The sequence below is a fragment of the Mercenaria mercenaria genome, chromosome 19, assembly GCF_021730395.1.
Source record: "Mercenaria mercenaria strain notata chromosome 19, MADL_Memer_1, whole genome shotgun sequence".
Classification (NCBI taxonomy): domain Eukaryota; kingdom Metazoa; phylum Mollusca; class Bivalvia; order Venerida; family Veneridae; genus Mercenaria; species Mercenaria mercenaria.
The window spans coordinates 36,388,022-36,414,813 of record NC_069379.1 but is presented as its reverse complement, the minus strand read 5'-3'; the positions used below and the strand labels follow the sequence as shown (position 1 = coordinate 36,414,813).

Below are 26,792 nucleotides of genomic sequence, written 5' to 3'. Positions count from 1 at the left end.
ATGGACAACCTAACTGACAGAATGCTGGCATCATGTAAAGTCTGAAATCTATGATACTGTATGTCCAATCTGACTTGCACAGTGGCATTAAATTAAGTCTAAAATCTGATACATTTTATGACTAACTGACTACATACTGGCACCGTGCCAAGAATGAATGGTTATAAATCATCTATAGTGCTTACATTCTGGTAAGTGTAAGTATTCATATTGATCCGGGGGCAGTATTGTCAACAAAAGTCAAGAGAAAGATACTGTCAACTTGACAATATTTACCGTCCCACTCAAAGTAATGTCATACTGTGAAACCATACATATACTTCGGGGAATTAAATTATTTCATCATAATTGTATACTTACGTACTACACAGCTACTTCCATGTTACATGCCATGCATTTTATGAATTATACAGTCTTAGACATTTTATAAGCAGCAGTACTCAGGGTTCAAGGTTATAAAACGAAGTTTGTAAACCAGTCTCAAAACTTTAGCATGTGATTGGTTGGTTCTGAGCTCAGTCTTTAAACTGACCAATGACAATGCTGTATTTTTAGACTGGTCTCAAACTTTGGGAGCCAAGACAATCTAGACCATTAAGGGAGCAGCAGTCTTGCAGGAAATGATATCAATAATTATTGCCAAGTTGGCTGAAATGTTCGAGCCCCAATGCTGCCTTATAAAACAATTACATGTAAATTTTGTTGCTTTTTTTACTCTCAACAAGGTGAACAGAACATGTCCTAAATAACCTTAATGCTCTTTTGCAGTATTTGTGCGTGAAATTTACTTCTACATTTACTAGTAGGAGACCGACTCAGGGCTCACACTGGGCCTCCAAAAAAATAATAGCCAACTTTTGAACCTAGCAAAAAATAACATCCTAGGCTGACACAGACCTTTCCAATAGATTTTATTTTGACAAAATAATCGCAAATGAGAATAATGGCAACTAACAGCTTGAGCCCTGCAGACTTGACATAATCTGACATTTCAGACTGTGTTGCGACAGCAAAATCAGGAACCAATTTGCCAGGGGTGGGAGACATAATGCTCTCCATTTCGCGATTACAAAATTAAGTCTGGAACCAGTTTACAATGTCCTTTTTACACAAACATAATTATCTGCCCTTGAAAATTCACCTGTCAGTTCAAAAGAATAATGCTTGTCAAGAACTGTTTAACTCCACGTCACTGACCATCATAAAGAGAAAATGCATTACTAGAATCTTTTTTATGACGTTTCTGATAGACCAATCATAATTCAAATGAACCAATCTGTTCAAAATTACACATTCAAACCTCCAATGAACCAATCAGATCAAAGCTAACAAATCTCAGATTCAAACAGACCAATAGGATAAGAGATTAGAAATGGAAATTACCCAGAAGCCACTTCATCCTCATCAAGCAACCTAAGCCTCTTTTTCTCTTCTCTTTCCTTCAGAATAACCTGCAAATGAAACATTTTTGATCAAAATAACACGTTTTACTAGTTGCTTTCTTGGATTTTTCACGGAAATTCTGTTTAGGCCTTAAATAAAACAACTTTCTACATTTTAACGGTGAAAACACACTCCAGACTATCTTCTGAATGTAAAAAACTTTGCAAACACTTTTTACGTCAATTTTGTGTTCATGATATACAGAATACATGTTTGAAAGAAAGCAGCATAATTCACTTGATAGTCTGTTGGGTTAAATGCACTGCAGTTCTGTGAAAAATGGCAGTCAGTTATGCTAGCAAGTTTTCCTGCATTCCTCAATTAAATCAAAACCACAAAATATTGATCCCACGATAGGGCAGTGTCTGTAACATGCTGTGAAACCATTTGTGATTTCAAATTTAAAGAATTTAAAGACACAATAAATGGAAAAACTAACTCATTCCTAGTTATTTTAATTTATGGACTGATGCAATCACTTATATATTATACCAGATTTATAAAGCGTCCTCTTCATGATAACTGCCTCCGACTCTTCACATACAATGGACTGATGTACCTATGAACTCAATGAAAATTCCTCACCCGTCAAAACCATGATTTTTAAGTATGGAAAAGATGGTCTTAAGTTAATACAATACAACAACTTGAAAAGCTGATTAATAAAGGCATTTTTCTAATCAGTATGGTAAAAGCTCTCACCTTTTTTAGAGGACTTGGCTTTTTAATTTTTGGTGTTTCACGTTCTTTCCCTCTTTTCACTGTTGGTGCATTGGAGTCCAAAGCATTCAACTATATAAAATAGAAAAAAGGACCTCAAAACAAGATGTTGCTTACATTGCATTTTTATACATACATGTATAACTAATAATTTTCATATGTATACATATTATAAGAACTTGTTAGGCTGTACCGAAAAAAATGTGTTATAATACATGCCTGACAATAATGTTACTATAAATAGCAATAAACTTACAGCTTTAACTTCTTCTTTCTTTATAACAACTGCTTTTGTTTCTTTTTTTGGTGGTGGTGTCTGCTCTTTCTTTGACTGCAAACACAAAACAATATTATCAGAACATAGAGGCACATGGCAATACAGTCCACCTTCAATCACTCAATCTTGATGGGCCCATTATATTGTCTGTTCATTACACTGACAAAGACAGGAATGTAAAAAGTGCTTAACGGAAATTGGAAAATTTTAAAAGACTAACAGTAACAGAAGACTTACTGTTACAATACATTTATACAATTATTAAAGTTGAACCTGCTTTAATGGTCACCTGTATTAAGCAGCCACTCGACTTAAACAGAAAGTCAGCTTACTTGCCACACAGACATTTTTGTTCTTATTTCAAGTTATTTTAAGCTGCCAAAAGCATCTGGACACAACTGGTTCTGCCCTTTCGACCCGTGTAGATCATGATCAGCTTGCACATCCGTGCAGCCTGATCATGATCTGCACTGTTCGCCATTCAGTCGGTATCAAGCACCCCATTTTACAGTTAATGGTACTGATAGACAAGTTCGTTGTAGAAATTTAGCAGTGTAAGTGTTAAGTGACAAATCTGTACTGCTCCATTGACTTACTGTTTAATCAAGGTTTGGCTGTACTGCTTTAAGCCCACTGGGGTTTTTCCCCCATTTAGAAAATATTTGTATACTACCTCCAGTGCATCAATTAGGGCTCCAAGATCATATGTGATTGGTTGTTTAGATTTTTTACCGCTGGATGCAGGTGGTGGTGGGATTTGGGAGGTCTTCAATATACCTGCAATAGAAATCATTTGCATATGTTCAAAATTACTGTAGAACTTTACCTTGATGTAAGCAAACTTATAAATCACAATTTAAATGGCATGTTCAAATCAAACAGAAAATTATTGACATCATAAAGCAAACTTGAAATTCTAAAAGTTTAAACTTCACCTATTTTTTATCATGATAAAATACATTACAATGTATTTTTTAAATTTTTTTTTATTGGATTTAACGTCGCACCGACACATGATAGGTCATATAGCGACTTTCCAGCTTTAATGGTGGAGGAAGACCCCAGGTGCCCCTCCGTGCATTATTTCATCACGAACGGGCACCTGAGTAGAATCACCGACCTTCCGTAAGCCAGCTGGATGGCTTCCTCACATGAAGAATTCAACGCCCCGAGTGAGGCTCGAACCCTCATCGATGAGGGGCAAGTGATTTGAAGTCAGCGACCTTAACCACTCGGCCACGGAGGCCCCACATTACAATGTATGGAAATGTCCTAATTTCTGAGACATTTTCAGACTATGACATCTGAAGGAATTTTGACTAAACATTTTTAGCACAACAATTTACCTTTAGATATACAGTGAAGTTGCCATTTTCATCAAATAAGTAAAAACTTCCAGTTGTACAAACATTTAACATTGTCATAATTACTATAAATTTCAAGCTTTTCAGGTGATTAAGCGACGAGTTACAAAGATTAAATGATTTACTGACCTGGCTGTTTGACGGCAGAGGTATTTGGCTGATGTGGAGTGGAACTATGGGAAGGTTCTTGTGCGACGGTACCCGGCAGTAACAGGGACACTTTTTTCCCAGAGGAGGATGGTTGGGAGGTGGGACTAGAAGGTGTCAGCTGAAACAGAAATAATATAAAATCTTTCAATGCAAGTGAATACCAAAGAAAAAATTTTGATTAGGTATTAAGTGATTCTCTTCAGCATTTTTTTTAACAATTATAAATTGATCAATAATGAATACTTTATTCCAGCATCAGTTTAAACTTATTAATACATAAATTTTGATTATTTGTTGTAAGATTGAGTTTTTCAAATTCAATTAAACTGGTTAGACCACTGTTTCCTGGGCTCACATTCATCCACATTTAAAGTCTGAAACTTAAAATTTTGCAAATCTTAAGTTACTGTTTGCCCCAAATTTGTAAATCTTACATTCCATAACTTTTGGCAAGAATACAGTATATACTGAAACAGAAAGCTATGCAACTTTCAGCTAAATAGATATATTAGAAAGAGAGATAAGCCACTTTAACTTTTTAGTGATCTTACCCAGTCTAAATTTTAGACTTAGCACACTGATGAATGCATGCTCTACATTTCTGACCAGTACTCAGTAACTTATGCTTTTTTCAAGGATGAAGGGAAAAATTAGGTCACATCTTGACAGAGAATTAAAGAGACTGCAATCGAATACCTCTGTACCAATGTGCCTCCCTAATACCTGTATATTTACCTTCCAAACTCCCTGCGATGGGGCATTCCGGACAGGGGACACTGATTTCTTTGCGGTGAGCGGCAGTTTTTGTTTCATTTTCAACTCTAGCATGTGCTGTTCCAGGTTAATCTCGGCCATTTCTGCATCAGCAGCTTTATTTGCAACTTCTCGTCTTTTCCGTCGCTTTCTTGAACTGCGACTTTCCTTCACTGGGGAAACACCTAATCCCGAAAAAAATTTGAAAAATTAAAATTTCAAAATCCAGCAAATTTTCTTTAATTCTTTTAAATTTGCTCTGACTGGTCATATTTCATTAATTAGAAATGTTCCAAAATTTTAAACATGAAATGCATTTTTATGTCTTTTCTACGCACAATCTAACCAGTCTGAATCATTTTGCTGTTGATGTTGTTTAACCTAACAACAGCATGCTCACATCAATAGAAAGTTTATTGCTAAAAACCACCTATTTTGATTTTTTTTCAGAGTGACCGTGACCTTACAGACAATGTCAAAATCATATGACAAACATCATCTCACTTAGATTAATTTCAATCTTGTCAAGATACTCTAATATTCAACCTCACAGAAACGAGTTTTAGAATGGAAACCAGACGGAATACAAATTCTTGGATTTTGAAAAGTTCTGTAGTTTACAAAGGAACTTTAGCCTTATGCTTAGAATTAGTTATTTTATCGTCTATACAAGTGTCAAAGTTTAGGTTGAACAAGACACAAGACCAGTCAGAAGAACAGCACATTCCTCTTTAAAAATGTTTTCACGATACCATTAGCTTAATTACTAAAGAACTGTTTCACAACTTGACTGTTACCATGGTAACCGATCACTCATATTTTTAAAATAACTACTTAGTAAAAATCAAGGTCAGAATTCTGTCTCCCAATACAAGGTAATAATTCTGTTTCCCAATACAAGGTAATAATTCTGTCTTCCAATACAAGGTAATAATTCTGTCTTCCAATATAAGGTATTTCCCAATACAAGGTAATAATTCTGTCTCCCAATACAAGGTATTTCCCAATACAAGGTAATAATTCTGTCTCCCAATACAAGGTATTTCCCAATACAAGGTAATAATTCTGTCTCCCAATACAAGGTAATAATTCTGTTTCCCAATACAAGGTAATAATTCTGTCTTCCCATACAAGGTAATAATTCTGTCTTCCAATATAAGGTATTTCCAATACAAGGTAATAATTTCTGTCTCCCAATACAAGGTAATAATTCTGTCTCCAATACAAGGTATTTCCCAATACAAGGTAATAATTCTGTCTCCAATACAAGGTAATAATTCTGTCTCCCAATACAAGGTTAATAATTCTGTTTCCCAATACAAGGTAATAATTCTGTCTTCCCATACAAGGTAATAATTCTGTCTTCCAATATAAGGTATTTCCCAATACAAGGTAATAATTCTGTCTCCCAATACAAGGTATTTCCCAATACAAGGTAATAATTCTGTCTCCCAATACAAGGTATTTCCCAATACAAGGTAATAATTCTGTCTCCCAATACAAGGTAATAATTCTGTCTCCCAATACAAGGTAATAATTCTGTTTCCCAATACAAGGTAATAATTCTGTCTTCCCATACAAGGTAATAATTCTGTCTTCCAATATAAGGTATTTCCCAATACAAGGTAATAATTCTGTCTCCCAATACAAGGTATTTCCCAATACAAGGTAATAATTCTGTCTCCCAATACAAGGTATTTCCCAATACAAGGTAATAATTCTGTCTCCCAATACAAGGTAATAATTCTGTCTCCCAATACAAGGCAATAATTCTGTCTCCCAATACAAGGTATAAATAATTCTATCTGAAAAACATAACTTTAGAATTTTATCTCACAACACAAGGTCAAAACTCTGTCTTACACAACACAGAAAAATCAGTAATCGGTTATCATTATCTATATTTGTTTGTTTAGAGTTTAGTACTATATTTCAACAGAATTTCAGTTATGTAATGGCAGCCAGTTAACCTAATTTCTGTACCAGTACTAATCTCTTCTCTGCAGGTATCTGATAATTTCCCCACAAGAATCAGAGGTGGGGGAAAACAATTTCAGAAACTCTGTCTTTTATCAAATTGTCACAGTGAAACATACATCCAGCCCAGGGATCGATCTAACGTCCCCGCAACAACAGGGGATTGAACTCAAGACCCTTAGATCTGCACTTTCTCTACTGAGTCTATAAGCACATAATAATAATTCTTTCAATTTAAATACTGTGAATTCAGTAATATATGCAGTGGACAATATTTCAAGGATTTTGTGAATTAATTCCCATTAAATAAGTAAAATTTCCAAAATTTAAGTTACATCTTAATCAAAATGTAAAATCCATGAATTCCTCTCCCCATGAAACAGCCATTTTCTGGACAAAACCAGGCAATCTGGATTCCCGAAATTGAATTTACAGTAAATTACCTGTGGTATCAGGAGAACATTGCTCATCTTGAGAAGAAGACTTTGTAGATTGCACAATATTCTGAAATACATTATAATAATCATGTAAAAACACATAAAACAGGTTATTTCAATCATATATAAAATGTCAGTTTTTTGTCAGAACAATTACAGCTGAGCTTTGTTCTCATGAACTCCGATAATTCGAACCCCACCCTTCACTTTATGAATTCGCCTGACACCATCGTCAGGTCCTGGAAAAATCCCCAAATTTTTCCGGCCTAGTCAAGTCAGGGCGAACAAACTTCAACTTCAACATCCTTCCTAGGGTTTAACTTTCTGTATATATCCTTGTATTAACAACTCCCTTCTCTGTTAATTTTAACAGATTTTTTAAAACCCATTTCTAAGTTGTGTTATAACTGTTAAATTTCAATTATTAGAATCAAAGAGCTATAAAAATAAATAGATTGGCAACTTGAAAGGCATATAGAGCAAATCTCGCCAACCTCCCGTGACAAAAAAACGAGATCTCGTTTACCGGAAGTGGCGCTTTCTCCACGCGCCATTTTGTATGCGAAAGCAATTATTCATCGGTAAAATAATTATCACCGTATGACCACGCTTCTTTCGATGGCAAAAAAACGTGTACTTCGTGTCTTAAGACCATTCCAAATTAAACTAATTTTGTTTTAAAAGCTAACATGTATTTTAAATGTAGTTTTAAAGGTACAAATTGTAACTCCATGCTCGCCGATGTTTGTTTTTAGTAAGATAACGCCGAATCACGCTCTGACACGAGCTCACGCGAGATTACAGCCAGTTGCCATTCTGTGTATTTTATACTTCTTTGTTAGAAGGTTAAACTTACAGGTTCTTTTCACTAATTATTATCACCTTTTTTAAAAGGGCATACATAAAATACCTCCCTTTTGCATGTGTAATGCCCCTAACCTTTAGCCTGCTGGCGGCAAGTGATTTTGCCTTTGCAACCAGCGCAGGCTGATCTTGATCTGCACTGTTCGTTATTCCGTCAGTAAATTTTCAGTGAAAACCCCTTTGAATAAGAAATTGAATGACAGACCAGTCCATTTTGAAAATTTAGCAGGGTCAAGGTTAATGTGTCTTTATAAGGCAAGGTGGGTAACAGCATTTTTATAAATAAATGACTTGCTGGGTTGTCATTTTTTTTCGACAGCACAACTGATACATATGTAAGTTCTAATTTCTTTTGACAATTTATATCCTTCTATGTCAGCAACCCCGGGTCTCTATAAACTCAATGACATTAATATTTACAGTAGACTAGCTTTCGCAGCTTTCTTTATTTTATATATTTATACATACATGTATGCATAAAATTTAGTCTCAACAAACAAATAAAACCCCATTTAATAATCATTAAAATTTGAAATCCATTAATGTTGTCCCCTTGAACATTTAACAGATGTTTCGGCTTAAAGAAAAGCCCTAAACCAGTGTTAACCTGGGTTTAAATGACAAATTATCATTATTTTAAGTGTCATCATTACAGAGCTATATTTATTTACATTCTCAATTTAAAGCTATTTGCCCACTGAGTTATGGTGAAATTTTTCAACATTTTTATTTCCACTTAGTTTGGCATTCAACATTACATGTATATATAACACTTAAAAATGATAAAAGTGGGTGAAAATTAAATTTAGATACACATGTATTGGTAAAAATACAAGAAGAATGTAAATTTTCTGCATTATTTCAAAAGCATTGGATTGGTTCACTACCTCAAGCACGATATTTTTGGTTTTTACAATAATATCTGGCAAAAATATTATGTCAGTAAGTTTGTACCACTAGTCACTTTCAGAGTACTCACTTTTTATGGATATTTTTGAGAGAAATAATTTTTTGCCTAAATGTGTGGGTTAGTCTCTTTGATTATTTTTAAGTGGCAAAAACACTGTATTGGTTGGTACCTATTTTCCACACAGGTCCAGTTTCAGGACACATGTAATATCCGCTTAATTTCGTTGTTATTCATGTAATTGTTTCATCTAGATCATTAAGATGTTTGTTCTTCATGTCTACAACAAACCACTATATTATAAGGCTGTATAATGTTTGGGTTTTGATGATAACTCACCTGCGTTTACAAAACAACTTTCTGTCTTAACGGGGCATGAAAATAGCATTGCGCATGCGCAATAGTTCACACTAGCCGAGGTATCAAGTGGGGAAGAAATAATTAAACTACATAATGATTGTCTGCTGATAACATGTTCTATTTTAAATTTCACGGTAAAAGTTACGTAAGATGCAGGGCTGCCGATTTTTTCATTAATTTAATTCTATATTTATTGGAATTATCAAGAATTCGTGTTAGACGAAATTCGAGCTTTATAGTCAACCTCAGTTTGCTTTCGTAGCTGCTATTGAAAGTCGGGATATGTTTCAAGCGCAATTTTGAAGAGATGAATGATAAAGAAATGTGTAGAAATAGTTTAATTATTTATTTTGATATCAAATTGATTGCAAAACACCGTCAAAATCTTTGTCAGGAAACTGGTTTACCTGACGGGCAAAATAACTTCTTTTAGTGACCTCATTTAAGGCCCCATGGAACCCATATTTTACGTTACAACGCGATGCTGATTACAACATTGGATGCGACAGGAGCTGAAATTTGTGCAGTGTGGGCTTCATTTTTGTCAAATATTTTTTTCAGGAAATAATGGAGCTGAAATATTAAAATGTGTTCGGAAAATGGTTCCCAACCAGAAGAGTGTTTTCCTTCAAGCTACAAAACTTCACATTGGCGAAATAAAAATATTCACATTAAAAAGTTTTACTGGAATACTGAACATGTCAACTATTTAAATCAGTAGCATATTTTCACTTTTGACCTTAGACAACAAAAATATGCAACTTGCCATTCATTTTTAATCAGTAAACCACAATGTATATATCGGTGAACTTCCGTAATCAATGTTCTGTTGTAAAAAAAAAGCTGATAGGCATACATACCTGACTTAAATCGCTTTGAAAGTTATAAATTATTTATTCAAATATGAAAGAAGCCATTTCCTGCCATAACAGAACATTTTCACTTGGAACCAATACCAATAGTATGTAATCTATGACAACTAAAAATAGAACTAACCTAAACACTCCTGGTTCTACCTCTAATGTATACATGTAATTGATGAATTGAACAAAAGGAATATGAATTCATTCTTGAAGTTAAATGGAGATGGAGTTGTAAGTCATTCTTAGACTAAAGGTCTCGGGTAGTAATAGAACCTTTTTCCAATTTTTCATTATTAAGGTATTAATTTTTTGGCTTAAAATGCATTTTCCAAGAAAACTTAAAATTTTACCAATTTTGGGCTCAGAAATAAAGCCTTAATGCTAAGACATTTAAAAATTTCATAACACTGTCAAGTCTTCAACAATTAATGTTAACATTTAAATTCTGAAACTTCTCACACATCCAAAATGGCTGAAATATGGAAAATACCGGGTCAATATCACTTTTTTTTTTTTTTTTAAATCAATTTAAAACTAATTAAGATATTTTATTATAACATTTTAAAACTTCTTATCACCTGTGACCACACTTGGGGAAGCTCTTTACAATAATGTATAAAATCAATAGAATTGTCTTTAATATAATTTAAAGAGAAATCACGGAAAAACCTTATTATGCATTAAGAAGATAGTTCTAGGACTGTTCAGCCTGATGTCAGTGTATAATGTGATTGGGTAGGGTAGACATGTCACCTGTCTATGGCAGGATATTTCAGTGAGGCTGCACTAAAAAGTTAGGCATTGTGCCAGGGCCCGCCCAGGCCAATAATTGGCTGTAGCCGAATAAAGAAAAAGCTGTTAAAATCATACAAAAATATATTTAAAATTGCAAAATGGACCATCAGATTTGTAGCCAAAGTGGCATTTCATTAGCCAGTTTGGCTACAATGACTAATAGCAGAGTGGGCCCTGTGCTCACTGACAAGTATACACCGTAAATCATATACACCATTGTTTATATGACTGAAAAATGGTTCAATGAAAGAGACACTAAACCTGAGCACACTCACACACATGCATCTTTTCCAAAACAAGTTTTTTTCCCCGGGATTTTCTTCAAATATATCAAAGGCAATTCCATTTATTCAGACATCATTCAAAATTAGGTCAAAAAGTAGGTTTTTGCATTCTTGGGATTCTTTTTTTTTAATTTATGATTTTATCTTAGGAAATAATGTGCCTAGTGGGATTGAAAAGTTGAGAAAACATTGATTTTAGTGTTAATATTTATTTGTTTAAATGCCTCAGGTTGTAAAATTTGTATCATATGCTTATAAGTGAGTTTAAATTCGTATGTTTCATTTTTTTATGGTTTTAAGGACGCACTGACACAATTTCCGCCATCCGGCAAATTTTAAGCGTCTGAATTGTAATTATATAAATTATAACATAATATATATGGATCATTCAAACTTGCACTTAAGAACACTGTTTATAACAAGAGCTGTCCATAAGACAGCCAAGCTCGACTATTTGAAATATTGTCCCAGAAGCAGGAAAATATTATCCAAAATGTTAAATATCAAAAGAGTTTTATGTTCAAAAAGGGACATAATTTAACCAAAATGCATATCAGAGTTATGGGATTTGATGCTATCAACTAGTTTTATAACCCTGAAGGCACATGTGAAGATTCAATTCAATATCTGCATTAGTTTTGGAGATAGTAACTTGCATGTAAAACTTTAACCAGAATTTTTTAAGTCCAAAAGGGGGAATAATTTGCCAAAAATACATGTCAGAGTTATGGGACTTGACCGAGTGAGGTTGGTAATTTATCTGGAAAATGAAAAAATAAGTTTCAAATCTATACGCCTTTTAGTAATAGCTGTATGTACTTGCACGCAAAACTTTAACCAGAATTTTCTAAGTCCAAAAGGGGGCATAATTTGGCCAAAATGAAGGTCAGAGTCATGAGACTTGGTGCTATCAACTAGTTTTATAACCCTGAAGGCACATGTGAAGATTCAATTCAATATCTGCATTAGTTTTGGAGATAGTAACTTGCATGTAAATCTTTAACCAGAATTTTTTAAGTCCAAAAGGGGGAATAATTTGCCAAAAATACATGATAGAGTTATGGGACTTGACCGAGTGAGGTTGGTAATTTATCTAGAAAATGAAAAAGTAAGTTTCAAATCTATACGCCTTTTAGTAATAGCTGTATGTACTTGCACGCAAAACTTTAACCAGAATTTTCTAAGTCCAAAAGGGGGGCATAATTTGGCCAAAATGAAGGTCAGAGTCATGGGACTTGGTGCTATCAACTAGTTTTATAACCCGAAGACACATGTGGAGTTCCAATTCAATATCTGCATTAGTTTTGGAGATAGTAACTTGCTTGTAAAACTTTAACCAGAATTTTCTAAGTCCAAAAGGGGGCATAATTTGCTCAAAATACATGTCAGAGTTATGGAACTTGACCCAGTGAGGTTGGTAATTTATCTAGAAAAAGAAAAAACAAGTTTCAAAGCTATATGCCTTTAAATGATAGCTGTATGTACTTGCATGCAAAAACTTAACCAAGGTGTGACGCCGATGCCGACGCCAGGGTGAGTAGAATAGCTAGACTATTCTTTGAATAGTCGAGCTAAAAATAGTTTAAAGATAAACTGTTAAATCTTCTTACATTGCTTTACATAAAATTCTATTTTTTCTGTCAAAAAAATCCCTTTCTTGGAAACATGAACTTGCAGATTTCAAATGTTAAAATTTACAGTTAATGGGAACTTTTGTTTCTTTCAATTTAATTCTACTGACTATTAAACCAAGCAAAACTGTCCCTTGCAAATATTTTTTTGCCATGTATAAATATTCCACCAGTTTCATTAGCATTTTTTTAACCTTTTTAGTATCTTAAAGTATTGATACTTACATTACTTGTTAAAATATCACTGTATGACACTGTAGATGCATTGAATAGACTAGATTTTTCTGCATAGCCGCTTGCAACACCGGACAAGTCCGGAAACTCCTCCTCATCCTCAAAATGAAGAGTTATCTCCTCACTAGCACCAGCGTTATCATCATCGTTTTCTGCAGTTACTTCCCCTGTTTTCTTTTTCCGCCGTCGCCTGCGACGCTTTTTTTTCTTTACTTCACCCTCACCCTGATTAACGTTATTATCACTTTGTGATTGCCCTTTCTTATCAAGGTCAAGGTCAGACTTATTGCTATCACTTTGAACATTCTGACCTTTGACCTGTAACTGACCATGTCCAGAGGCTTGACCACCGACACTGGTTTGTGAATGTCCTTTAAACTGAGACTTTGCAGGACCACTTTGTTGACTTTTTATCTGAGTTTGCCCTACCTTTTTCTCACTCCCCTGAAAATGTCCTTGAGAATATTGTGACTGGCCTTTACTTTCTGTTAGTTTTGAGTTCTTTTGTGATATCTGACTTATAGGTAATACATTTGATTTTTGACTCTCAGCCTTTGGCTGCTCCTTCACTGCAGAACTATAGAGGAACTTGCCCGGTCCCATTTCAATTTCACCAGGTTTCTGATATGCATTTTCCAGTTTCAATGCCGAGTCTGCACGTTTACTATCAGCTCGTTCTAAATCTTGCATTATTTCCGCAACGTTTACATTCACATTACCTAACCTGGAAGCTGACCTATTATTGCTTTTTGAATTCTTTTTAGCAGACTTAGTTCTATTTATAGTAACACTATTATCACAGTTGGTCCGATCACTTTTGTTGGTTGCCATGGCAACCAAATTTTGTTTATGATTCTGACTAGGCTGGCTTTGAGCAATACTTGCATATGAAGGTCTAAAAGAAGCATTCACATTGCTGTCATTCAAATAAGGCACCAAACTTACCGTACCATGCATAGCGTTCAAACTATCACTTTGACCTTGACCTTGAAACCCTGTTCTCATATTTGAAAATGCACCAGGAAACACAGAATAAGCACTAGATGAACTAGCAAAATTAGTCACTTGACCAGTTCCATGGTCTGGAATAACCATGGCAACACCGATTCCATGAATAAAGTCAGTGGCAGGATTAGTCCCATTTGAAACAGTATTCTGTCTGTGAAACACACTGTTATCAATTTCAGCGTCTGAAGTGCTCCGGTTTGATGAATGACGCGTCCGTCTGCTACCTGGTGTGTGATGGTCCTTATATGCCACTTGTCCATTGTTAAATAATGTATTTGGTGATTCTTCTAATGTTGCATTGGCTATATGTTCCGGAAAATCTGCAAATACAAACATATTTTAAAAACCTGTACAGAATTCCGCTTAAGCCGGTGCTACGGGGCGTGAGGGGTGTTGCACTTTCCATTACCTCTCATGAACAGAGCCAATCAAACCGAGTCTGCTATTATTCTGCTTGGTTGCATTCTATGCTTCCGAAGGATCTAATGATAAAAATATAGGCAGCACATACGTAGCATATTCTTGTGCGCAAAAAACAAGAGTGCCAGAATGTCACAATATACGTCCATCACAGCTAATTTCTTTACACTTGCACCTGTTATTGCAAATGGAATTTTAATTTTGTGGTTGTTTAGTAATTATTGTAATTCTTTTGTTTTTCTAAGTCCACAAAAAAACTCCTTACCAGGTAGAGATACCTAAAAATACACCTAAAATTTGAAAGTAACATCTATGTTGTACCACAAAAAGTGGTCTTGGTTTTTCCCTACGGTCAATTATAAACAAGAGTGCCAGAATGTCACAATATACGCCCGTCACAGCAAATTTCTTTACTCTAGCACCTGTATTTGCAAATGGAATTTTAATTTTGTGGTTGTTTAGTAATCATTGTAAGTCCACAAAAAAACTCCTTACCAGGTAGAGATACCTTAAAATACACCTAAAATTTGAAAGTAACATCTATGTTGTACCACAAAAAGTGGTCTTGGTTTTTCCCTACGGTCAATTATAAACAAGAGTGCCAGAATGTCACAATATACGCCCGTCACAGCAAATTTCTTTACTCTAGCACCTGTATTTGCAAATGGAATTTTAATTTTGTGGTTGTTTAGTAATCATTGTAAGTCCACAAAAAAACTCCTTACCAGGTAGAGATACCTTAAAATACACCTAAAATTTGAAAGTAACATCTATGTTGTACCACAGAAAAGTGGTCTTGTTTTTTCCCTACGGTCAATTATAAAAAAGTTACAATATAAGTTATTTATAGTAACAACTAAGGGGAGGTAATCTTAAAAAAAAAAAAAAATCCAAAAAAAAATTGTAATTCGATGTAGCATGCAGGCATGTTGTACTACAGAAAAGTGGTCTCGATTTTTCCCTACGACTTGTAATGAAAATGTTACAATATAAGCTATTTATAGTAACAACAAAGGGAAGTAATTCTAAAAAGGGAACTGCGCATGACACTTCGTCTCATGATGGTGTATAATTGTGCCAAGTTACATCAAAATCCCTCCATGCATGAAGAAGAAATGCTTCGGACAAAGTCATTCTTGTATCTGACCTTTGGCCTCTAAGTGTGACCCTGACCTTAGACCTAGGGACCTTGTTCTTGCGCATGACACTCCGTCTCGTGGTGGTGAACATTTGTGCCAAGTTATATTAAAATCCCTCTATGCATGAAGAAGAAATGCTCCGGACAAGGTTTTCATTCATGTATCCTTTGAACTCTAAGTGTGACCTTGACCTTAAACCTAGGGACCTGGTTCTTGCGCATGACACTCCGCCTCGTGGTGGTGAACATTTGTGCCAAGTTATATCAAAATCCCTCTATGCATGAAGAAGATATGCTCCGGACAAAGTTTTCTTTCTTGTGTCCTTTGACCTCTAAGTGTGACCTTGACCTTAGACCTAGGGACCTGGTTCTTGCGCATGACACTCCGTCTCATGATGGTGAACAACTGTGCCAAGTTTCATCAAAATCCCTCCATGCATGTAGAAGATATGCTCCGGACAAAGTCTGTGGACGCCGCTCGCCCGCCCGCCAGGGGCGTTCCCATAATACGTCCCGTTTTTCAAACGGGCGTATAAAAAGTTACAATATAAGTTATTTATAGTAACAACTAAGGGAAGTTAATCTTTATAAATAAAATTTTTTTTTTTTAAAAATCCCTACCCTGCCCCCCCCCCTCCCCACCAAAAAAATTGTAAGTCCACACAAAAATCCTTACCAGGTAGAGATAGGTCAAAATACACCTCAAAATTGGATGTAACATGCATGTTGCACTACAGAAAAGTGGTCTCAATTTTTCCCTACCACTAGTGATGAAAAAGTTACAATATAAGCTATTCATAGTAACAACAAAGGGAAGTAATTCTAAAGAAGGGACCTGCGCATGACACTTCATCTCATGATGGTGTACAATTGTGCCAGGTTACATCAAAATCATTCTTGTATCTGACCTTTGGCCTCTAAGTGTGACCTTGACCTTAGACCTAGGGACCTGGTTCTTGCACAAGACATCCGTCTCGTGGTGGTGAACAATTGTGCCAAGTTATATCAAAATAACTCCATGCAAGAAGAAGAAATACTCTGGACAAAGTTTTCATTCTTGTATCCTTTGACCTCTAAGTGTGACCCTGACCTTAGATCTAGGGACCTGGTTCTTGCGCATGACACTCCGTCTCATGATGGTGAACAATTGTGCCAAGTTACATCAAAATCCCTCCATGCACGAAGAAGATATGCTCCGGACAAAGTCATTCTTGAATTTGACCTTTGACCTCTTAAGTGTGACCTTGACCTTAGACCTAGGGACCTGGTTCTTGCACATGACACTCCGTCTCATGATGGTGAACAACTGTGCCAAGTTTCATCAAAATCCCTCCATGCATGAAGAAGATATGCTCCGGACAAAGTCTGTGGACGCCGCTCACCTGCCCGCCCGCCAGGGGCATTCCCATAATATGTCCCGTTTTTCAAATGGGCATATAAAAACCTCTACAAATTTTTTGCAAATGTTTGAACCGTTAGATAAGAACAATACATCTTCCATCAAAGTCCCAGAAAAAAAATCCACAAAAAAATTCATAAAATACTAATAATTACTTGCCCCTTCAACTAAAAATACTTGCAAAAGAAATATATTCCATTTACTTCTGTTACACAAATAACTATACAAAAACAAAAGTGTCATCTCAAAACTGTTGTTAAGTTATATATGACAAAAAATCCTTGAGAATATGCTAACAACATCACCTATATATCACAGCATGTAAACATGTAGTAACAGAAGAATTAATAGGCTTTTCTAACTTATTACATTTTAGTGACATAAAACAGCCTGGGGAAAAACAATTAACTCATCTGAAAATTAATTTCACATTTAATTTATGAACATTTATGAAAACTTATTTAATATTATATGTTTCTACATCCAATAATGTTTTTAAAAAAATGCAAAATTGCACAAATACTTTTTTTCCCATATACCTTCAATTTAAGTCATGTACCTTTTTTTCCTTATATGCCTGCAATTCAAGTCGTGTACATTCCCCTCCCCACTCCCCCTACATAATTATGTACAAACAAAGTCATGTTCCTTTTTCCCCCTATATATCTACACTTCATGTACCTTTTTTGGTAGCAGATTACATGTACATGTATCCATCTTAAAACTAGTATGATCTCGAGTTAAAAGAAAACAAATTTAACAAATTTAACCTTTATTTTGGAGTGGGGCTCGAGCGTTTACATATACAAGTTGCATTACATATTTACAATTTTTTAGAAAGCTAACCTTTGGCTCGGTCTTGAGGAACTAAATGTCAAATTTACTTGGCCTTATGCTATTTGTTTAACATGGACGTAGATGACAGTTTTCATGTTCTATGCAAGTAGCCCAGTTAAAAATTCTGCTCAATTTAGCAACCACAGCCAGACTTTTCAGCATGTCTTGTAAAATAAAAAAAAAAATTCAACTAATTGCTCTTTTATAAGAACAATTTTTTATCTAGATTTTGACGGGCTTCTGTTATGAAGGATAATCCAGCTGACATGGACACAATTTTACAAAATCAGTTTGAGTACCAGTCTAAAATCTCCTGTTGCTGATTGGCTGTTTCTGAGCATATATTAACAAGAGCGCGCCAGCGGGGCAATATACCGAAGGCTTACTCATAGATGGAGAAAATGTTTAGAACTGACTGTTGTAGCCCAAGGATGGAACAACAAAGGAACTTCAAAACAATCTAGTCCACAAAAAATATTCAATGTCTACAAAAAAATCCTTATTAGGTACAGTATGTAAAATACACCTTAAAATTGGAGGTACCATGGTTGTACCACAGAAAAGTGGTCTCTTTTTTCCCTACGCCATATAAAAATGTTTCAATAACTATTATAGTAAAATAAAGGGAAGTATAAAAAAAAAAAATATTGTAAGTACAAACAAGAGCACCGCTTGCGGATGTGACGTCATCTGATTTTTTTTGTGTAATAGAAATTTGTCCTACCATGATTTCAGTATAAAATGGCCATCATTCTTGCAAAAAGCAGGTGAGTTATGTTTCTTGTGTACAGTGTCCACTTATGATGGTGAAAACTGTTGCAAGTTTTAAAGCAATAGCTTTGAAGTTTATGAGAAAAGTCAACTTAAACATAATACTCAACCAAGAAAATGATTTTCTAAGTCCAAAAGGGGCAATAATTGTTCAAAAAGCAGGATGGAGTTATGTTTGCTTGCTATACAGGGTCAGCTTATGATGGTGAACAAGTGTTGCAAGTTTCAAAGCAATAGCTTTGATAGTTTAGGAGAAAAGTTGACCTAAACATAAAACTTAACCAAGAAATCTGATATTTTCTAAGTACAAAAGGGGCCATAAATCTTGCAAAAAGCAAGATGGAGTTATGTTTCTTGCTATACAGGGTCAGCTTATGATGGTGAACAAGTATTCCAAGTTTCAAAGCAATAGCTTTGATAGTTTAGGATAAAAGCTGACCTAAACATAAAACTTAACCAAGAAAACTGATTTTCTAAGTGCAAAAGGGGCAATAATTCTTGCAAAAAGCAAGATGGAGTTATGTTTCTTGATGTACAGGGTCTGCTTATGATGGTGAACAAGTATTCCAAGTTTCAAAGCAATAGCTTTGATAGTTTAGGAGAAAAGTTGACCTAAACATAAAACTTAACCAAGAAATCTGATATTTTCTAAGTACAAAAGGGGCCATAAATCTTGCAAAAAGCAAGATGGAGTTATGTTTCTTGCTATACAGGGTCAGCTTATGATGGTGAACAAGTATTCCAAGTTTCAAAGCAATAGCTTTGATAGTTTAGGAGAAAAGCTGACCTAAACATAAAACTTAACCAGGCAACGCCGACGCAGACGCCGACGCCGACGCCGACAACCGCTCAAGTGATGACAATAACTCATCATTTTTTTTCAAAAAATCAGATGAGCTAAAAAGAGATCTGCCAAATAAAAACAAGAGCACTGCAATGCAGAGCAATATACACAAAGCAAAGTCATATATGACCTTTGACCCTTAAGTGTGACCTTGACCTTGAAGCGAGTCATCCGGAACATGCGCTCTGCACATCGTTACAATGTGATGAACATTTCTGCCAAGTTTCTTTGAAATCTTTCCAGCAGTTCAAGAGTTACAGAGTGGACACGAAACAAACTGATATGACTTTGACCCCTAAGTGTGACCTTGACCTTGAAGCAAGTCATCCGGAACATGCGCTCTGCACGTCGTCTTGGTGTGGTGAACATTTGTGTCAAGTTTCTTTGAAATCCTTCAAGGGGTTCAAGAGTTACAGAGCTGACACGAAACAAACTGATATGACCTTTGACTCCTCAGTGTGACCTTGACCTTGAAGCGAGACATCCAAACCATGCGCTCTGCACATCGTCTTGGTGTGGTGAACATTTGTGTAAAGTGTCCTTGAAATCCTTCAAGGGGTTCAAGAGTTACAGAGCGGACACGAAATTGCTAACGGACAGACGGACACCAGCGTCATAACATAATACGTCCCTTTGGGCGTATAAAAATTGACCAATGACAAGGCTGCATTCAGAGACTGGTCTTCAATCTCAGTATTTTTTTTTTACAATCTTGCAGATAAAATACTGATTTTGCAATTAATAGAGACCATATTGCAAGCTGATTGTTGGTAGGGGCAACAGACAATTTATTTTATATACAATTAGCAGATAAGTAGTTTTATACGTAAACAATCCCCTAGGGGATTGTACCTGCAGAGTGTCATAATTAATTGTTTTGCATGCATTCATCAACATGTCATAACATCTGGTGAAAACCACATGCTATTTCAGTCGTTAGGTCAAAAGCTGCAAATTTTTAATACTGACAGCACTTGCGAGCTTAAAACTTGCATAATTATGAAAATATCAAAATTACTCATTTTCCTTGTAAACTACATGTATGTCTAAATGTTTGAAATAAATATCAAGAAATTCATTCGTATTTTATCAACTGACCAACAAACAGACTGATAATGAGCAAAACAATATATCCTCTCCGAAAGGCATGAAATCAATAATTTTTGAATTATAAGAAAACAATGATACCTGTTTGAACTGATGAACTTTTATAACAGACTTTCATTGTACCATCGCTTGAGGCCTTATCCTCCTGTTTCTGAAAGTAAAATATCAAAAGATGTAAAGTTAAACTTGCTTCCAACGACATCTGATTCCAATGACACTTAATTCTAACGAAATCTGACTAATACAACACTTGATTCCAATGATATTCGATTCTGACATCCGACTCGTACAACACTTGATTCCAGTGACATTCGATTCTAATGACATCTGACTCGTACAACAGCTGATTCCAATGACATTCGATTCTAATGACATCCGACACGTACAACACTTGATTCCAAGGACACTTGATTCTAATGACATTGGACTCGCACAACACTTGATTCCAATGACACTTGATTCTAATGACACTGGACTCATACAACACTTGATTCTAACCAGAAGATGCTTTTGTAAACAAGAGGACCATGATGGTCCTGAATCGCTCACCTCTTCCCACATGACCCAGTTTTGAGTATGACGTCGTTTTTTCTATTATTTGACATAGTGACCTAGTTTTTGAGCTCATGTGACCCAGTTTTGAACTTGACCTAGATATCATCAAGGTGAACATTCTGACCAATATATATGAAGATCTCATGAAAAATATGGCCTCTAGAGAGGTCACAAGGTTTTTCTATTTTTAGACCTACTGACCTAGTTTTTGACCCCACGTGACCCAGTTTCGAACTTGACCTAGATATCATCAAGGTGAACATTCTGACCAATATATATGAAGATCTCATGAAAAATATGGCCTCTAGAGAGGTCACAAGGTTTTTCTATTTTTAGATCTACTGACCTAGTTTTTAACCCCACGTGACCCAGTTTCGAACTTGACCTAGATATCATCGAGGTGAACATTCTGAACAATTTTCATGAAGATCCATTGAGAAATATGGCCTCTAGAGAGGTCACAAGGTTTTACTTTTTTTAGACCTAATGACCTAGTTTTTGACCCAACGTGACCCAGTTTCGAACTTGACCTAGATATCATCAAGGTGAACATTCTGACCAATATTCATGAAGATCTCATGAAAAATTTGGCCTCTAGAGAGGTCACAAGGTTTTTCTATTTTCAGACCTACTGACCTAGTTTTTGACCCCACGTGACCCAGTTTCGAACTTGACCTAGATATCATCAAGGTGAACATTCTGACCAATTTTCATGAAGATCTTGTGATATATATGGCCTCTAGAGAGGTCACAAGGTTTTTCTATTTTTAGACCTACTGACCTAGTTTTTGAAGGCACGTGACCCAGTTTCAAACTTGACCTAGATATCATCAAGATGAACATTCTGACCAACTTTTATAAAGATCCCATGAAAAATGTGACCTCTAGAGTGGTCACAAGCAAAAGTTTACGGACGCACGGACGGACGACGGACACCGCGCGATCACAAAAGCTCACCTTGTCACTTTGTGACAGGTGAGCTAAACAAGAGCTGTCGGAGGACAGCAACGCTCGACTATTTAACAGCCTTGTCGCTTGAATGAATAAGAAAGTCGAAAAAGGGGCATAATTTAGTAAAAAAGTAAAATAGGGTTATGGAACCTGCATAGTGCTTATCAGCTCATGACAGTGGACAAGTGTATGAAGTTTCAATCCATTCCCATTAGTGGGTACTGAGATACCAGCTTACATATAAGAATTTAACCCAAAAACTCCTAAGTTGAAAAAGGGGCATAATTTTGTAAAATGCAAAGTTGAGTTATTGACCCTTTGCACTGCACGTCATATCATGAAAGTGAACTAGTGTGTGAAGTTTCAATCCTTTCCCATTAGTGGATACTGAGATACCAGCTTACATACAAAAACTTAACCAAAAATTTCTATGTTGAAAAAGGGGCATAATTTTGTAAAAAATCAAAATAAAGTTATGGGACCTGCTTTGTGCATGTCAGATCATGACAGTGAACAAGTGTGTGAAGTTTCAATCCATTCCCATTAGTGAGTACTGAGATACCAGCTTACATACAAAACCTTAACCAAAAAATTCTAAGTCGAAAAAGGGGCATAATTTTGTAAAAAAGCAAAATAGAGTTATGGAACCTGTGCAATGTAAGTCAGTTTATCACAGTAAATAAGTGTGTGAAGTTTCAATCCATTCCCACAAGTGGTTACTGAGATACAAGCTTACATACAAAACCTTAACCAAAAATTTCTAAGTCAAAAAAGGGGCATAATTTTGTAAAAAAGCAAAACAGAGTTATGGAACCTGTGCAATGTAAGTCAGTTTATCACAGTGAATAAGTGTGTGAAGTTTCAATCCATTCCCACAAGTGGTTGCTGAGATACCAGCTTACATACAAAAACTTAACCAAATCGGGACGCGGACGCGGACGCCGACGCATGGGCGAGTCCAATAGCTCTACTATTCTATGAATAGTCGAGCTAAAAATGGATTTAAAAGTTCAAATATAACATCTTTATCGGATGCTTTTTTCAGAATAAACAGTAACCCTTTGATTATGTTTACTATAGCACATTCTTAATAGAAACAGATGAGCTATAAAATTATTCATGTGTTAGTAATTTCCTTTTAAGTTTGAGGATACTGGGGTCATCCAAGGCTCTGTAGGGAGCGTTAATGCGAGTTTTATTGCCTTGATGTAACCCAGAATTAAATGGTTGATTTTCACCAGGTAAATATAACGGATTCTGACTGGCTGTCTTGGTCTGGAGGCGTAAATATTTGTTAAAAAGTGTGAATAATGAATAAACTGTCTACCAATTATTACATGAATTTGTACAATGAAATAGTCTGGTTTGCTGGCAGAAAAATAAGGGAAGTTCATGCTTTGAAGAAGGTGGGGCCTAAGGATTTAATTCATATAATACATTTTCTTCTTTTTCTCGAAATAGAAATTCACAACTTAGTGGAGTGTTTGATGTGATTCAACTCCTTTATTTATGAAGGAAATTGCATTAAAATTGGCAGTCTGTTCTTTTGAAGGGTGTTCTATACAAGAGGACCATGATGGTCCTGAATCTCTCACCTCTTCCCACATGACCCAGTTTTGAGTATGACGTCGTTTTTTCTATTGTTTGACATAGTGACCTAGTTTTTGAGCTCATGTGACCCAGTTTTGAACTTGACCTAGATATTATCAAGATAAAAATTCTGACCAATTTTCATGAAGATCCATTGAAAAATATGGTCTCTAGAGAGGTCACAAGGTTTTTCTATTATTTGACCTATTGACCTAGTTTTAGAAGGTACGTGACCCTGTTTTGAACTTTACCTAGATATCATCAAGGTGAACATTCTCACCAATTTTCATGAAGATCTCATGAAAAATATGGCCTCTAGAGAGGTCACAAGGTTTTTCTATTTTTATACCTACTGGCCTAGTGTTTGATTGCACGTGACCCAGTTTCGAAACTGACCTAGATATCATCAAGGTGAACATTCAGATTAATTTTCATGAAGATCCATTGAAAAACATGGCCTCTAGAGAGGTCAAAAGATTTTAATAATTTTAGACCTACTGACATTGTTTTTGACTGCAGTTGACCCAGTTTCAAACTTGACCTAGATATCATCATGATGAACAATCAGACCAACTTTCATACAGATCCCATGAAAAGTATGGCCTCTAGAGAGGTCACAAGGTTTTTTTTATTATTTGACCTACTGACCTAGTTTTTTAAGGCACGTGACCCAGTTTTGAACTTGACCTAGATATCATCAAGGTGAATATTCTAACTAATTTTTATGGAGATCCATTCATAAGTATGGCCTCTAGAGAAGTCACAAGGTTTTTCTATTTTTAGACCATCTGACCTAGTTTTTGACCGCACATGACCCTGTTTCAAACTTGACCTAGATATCATCAAGATGAACATTCAGACCAATTTTCATACAGATCCCATGAAAAATATGGCCTTTAGAGAGGTCACAATGTTTTTCTATTATTTGACCTACTGACCTAGTTTTTGATGGCACGTGACCCAGTTTTGAGCTTGACCTAGATATCATCAAGATGAACATTCAGACCAACTTTCATACAGATCCCATGAAAAATATGGCCTCTAGAGAGGTCACAAGGTTTTTCTATTATTTGACCTACTGACCTAGTTTTTGAAGGCATGTGACCCACTTTCGAACTTGACCTAGATATCATCAAGGTGAACATTCTGACCAGTTTTCATGAAGATCTCATGAAATATATGGCCTCTAGAGAGGTCACAATTTTTTTCTATTTTTAGACCTACTGACCTAGTTTTTGACTGCACGTGACCCAGTTTCGAACCTAACCTAGATATCATCAAGATGAACATTCAGACCAACTTTCATACAGATCCCATGAAAAATATGGCCTTTAGAGAGGTCACAAGGTTTTTCTATTATTTGACCTACTGACCTAGTTTTTGATGGCACGTGACCCAGTTTCAAACTTGACCTAGATATCATCAAGGTGAAAGTTCTAACCAAATTTCATGAAGATCTTTTAAATATATGGCCTCTAGAGAGGTCACAAGGTTTTTCTATTTTTAGACCTACTGACCTAGTTTTTGAAGGCACGTGACCCAGTTTCAAACTTGACCTAGATATCATCAAGGTGAATATTCTGATGAATTTCCATGAAGATCTTGTGAAATATATGGCCTCTAGAGAGGTCACAAGGTTTTTCTATTTTTAGACCTACTGACCTAGTTTTTGATGGCACGTGACCCAGTTTCGAACTTGATCTAGATATCATCAAGGTGAACATTCTGACCAATTTTCATGAAGATCTTGTGAAATATATGGCCTCTAGAGAGGTCACAAGGTTTTTCTATTTTTAGACCTACTGACCTAGTTTTTGATGGCACGTTACCCAGTTTCGAACTTGACCTAGATATCATCAAGATGAACATTCTGACTAACTTTCATAAAGATCCCATGAAAAATGTGACCTCTAGAGTGGTCACAAGCAAAAGTTTACGGACGCACGCACGGACGGACGACGGACACCGCACGATCACAAAAGCTCACCTTGTCACTTTGTGACAGGTGAGCTAAAAAGCGCATGTCTCCCCCACTGCATAGTCGTATATGCAAGAAGTCAATAGGGGACAAGAGCGAATGTCAAAGAGACACTGATGGTTGGCTGCAATAGAGATCACCTATCTGGCATGTCCAATCATCCACTAAGTCATCTACTCTGCATGACCAATCATCCTATGAAGTTTCAACATTCTGGGTCAAGTGGTTCTCAAGTTACTGACTGGAAATGGTTTTCCACGTTCAGGACAACAGGGGTCGTCTACTCCATAAGTCCTGCCACCCTATGAAGTTTGAAGGTTCTATGTCAAACGCTTCTCCAGTTATTGATCGGAAATTAATTCTAATGACAACGGACTTGTACAACAGTTGATTCCAATGACATTCAATTCTAATGACATTGGACTAATACAACACTTGATTCTAACAGCACTTTACAGGATGCCTTCTCACGTGAAGAATTTTATGCACCAAGTGAGTTTCTGAACCCATAGCCGTTATTTAAAGGCAATGCGAAGTCAGCAAACTTAACAACTCAGCCATGGTCGCCTTACTTTAGTAAACAGGTGTTTATAAGGGCAAAGTGTGCATTCGTTTTAAATTACCACATACTGTGAAATCATTTTTATTCGCGTAGGATGAATTTTCGCGTATTTCGCACTAGGACCGATGCGCGAATTTAAGACCGCGCTATTACTATTATTTTATTCTATTTTTTCATTTCTAAAATTGAAAATGTGCGAATTAAAGCCCGTGCGAAACAGTCCTTTTCACATTTGCGCGAAATTTCATGCCAGCGAATTTAAATGATTTCACAGTATATAACAGCTTTCAATATTTCTATGACTTTTCAAAAATTCAACATACATGTTTGGTTTTCCATGGTAGTTTTGCTGGGTCTATATAGCCATTGATTAGATGTGGAGTTTCAACGTAACTGTCACCGGTGTACGTCTCTCTGGGACTTAACATGGCCTTTCCTTCAGGCCCTGTCATCTAAAAATGGATTTAAAAATATAATTAATGTACTAAATATGTCGAAATCGAACAGAACATTTGGCTAATGATTTACTCATTAACAAAGGAGCTTTTTAATGGCAGCATGACTATTGTACTA

General features: G+C 35.8%; 1 protein-coding gene across 2 annotated transcripts in view; it reads right to left on the bottom strand.

The window, feature by feature from the left end:
- LOC123542996 (uncharacterized) overlaps window positions 1–26,792 on the bottom strand; it is an 82,145-nt gene that overhangs the window by 30,474 nt on the left and 24,879 nt on the right. For both annotated transcript variants that reach the window (XM_045329054.2, XM_045329055.2), the window contains exons 5-14: window positions 26,543–26,671; window positions 20,665–20,734; window positions 13,051–14,387; window positions 7,128–7,188; window positions 4,690–4,892; window positions 3,934–4,072; window positions 3,114–3,217; window positions 2,420–2,494; window positions 2,146–2,235; window positions 1,384–1,451 (exon numbers count right to left, since the gene is read on the bottom strand). In XM_045329054.2, the coding sequence (XP_045184989.2) occupies window positions 1,384–1,451; window positions 2,146–2,235; window positions 2,420–2,494; window positions 3,114–3,217; window positions 3,934–4,072; window positions 4,690–4,892; window positions 7,128–7,188; window positions 13,051–14,387; window positions 20,665–20,734; window positions 26,543–26,671 (2,276 nt within the window). The remainder of the gene's footprint in view (window positions 1–1,383; window positions 1,452–2,145; window positions 2,236–2,419; window positions 2,495–3,113; window positions 3,218–3,933; window positions 4,073–4,689; window positions 4,893–7,127; window positions 7,189–13,050; window positions 14,388–20,664; window positions 20,735–26,542; window positions 26,672–26,792) is intronic.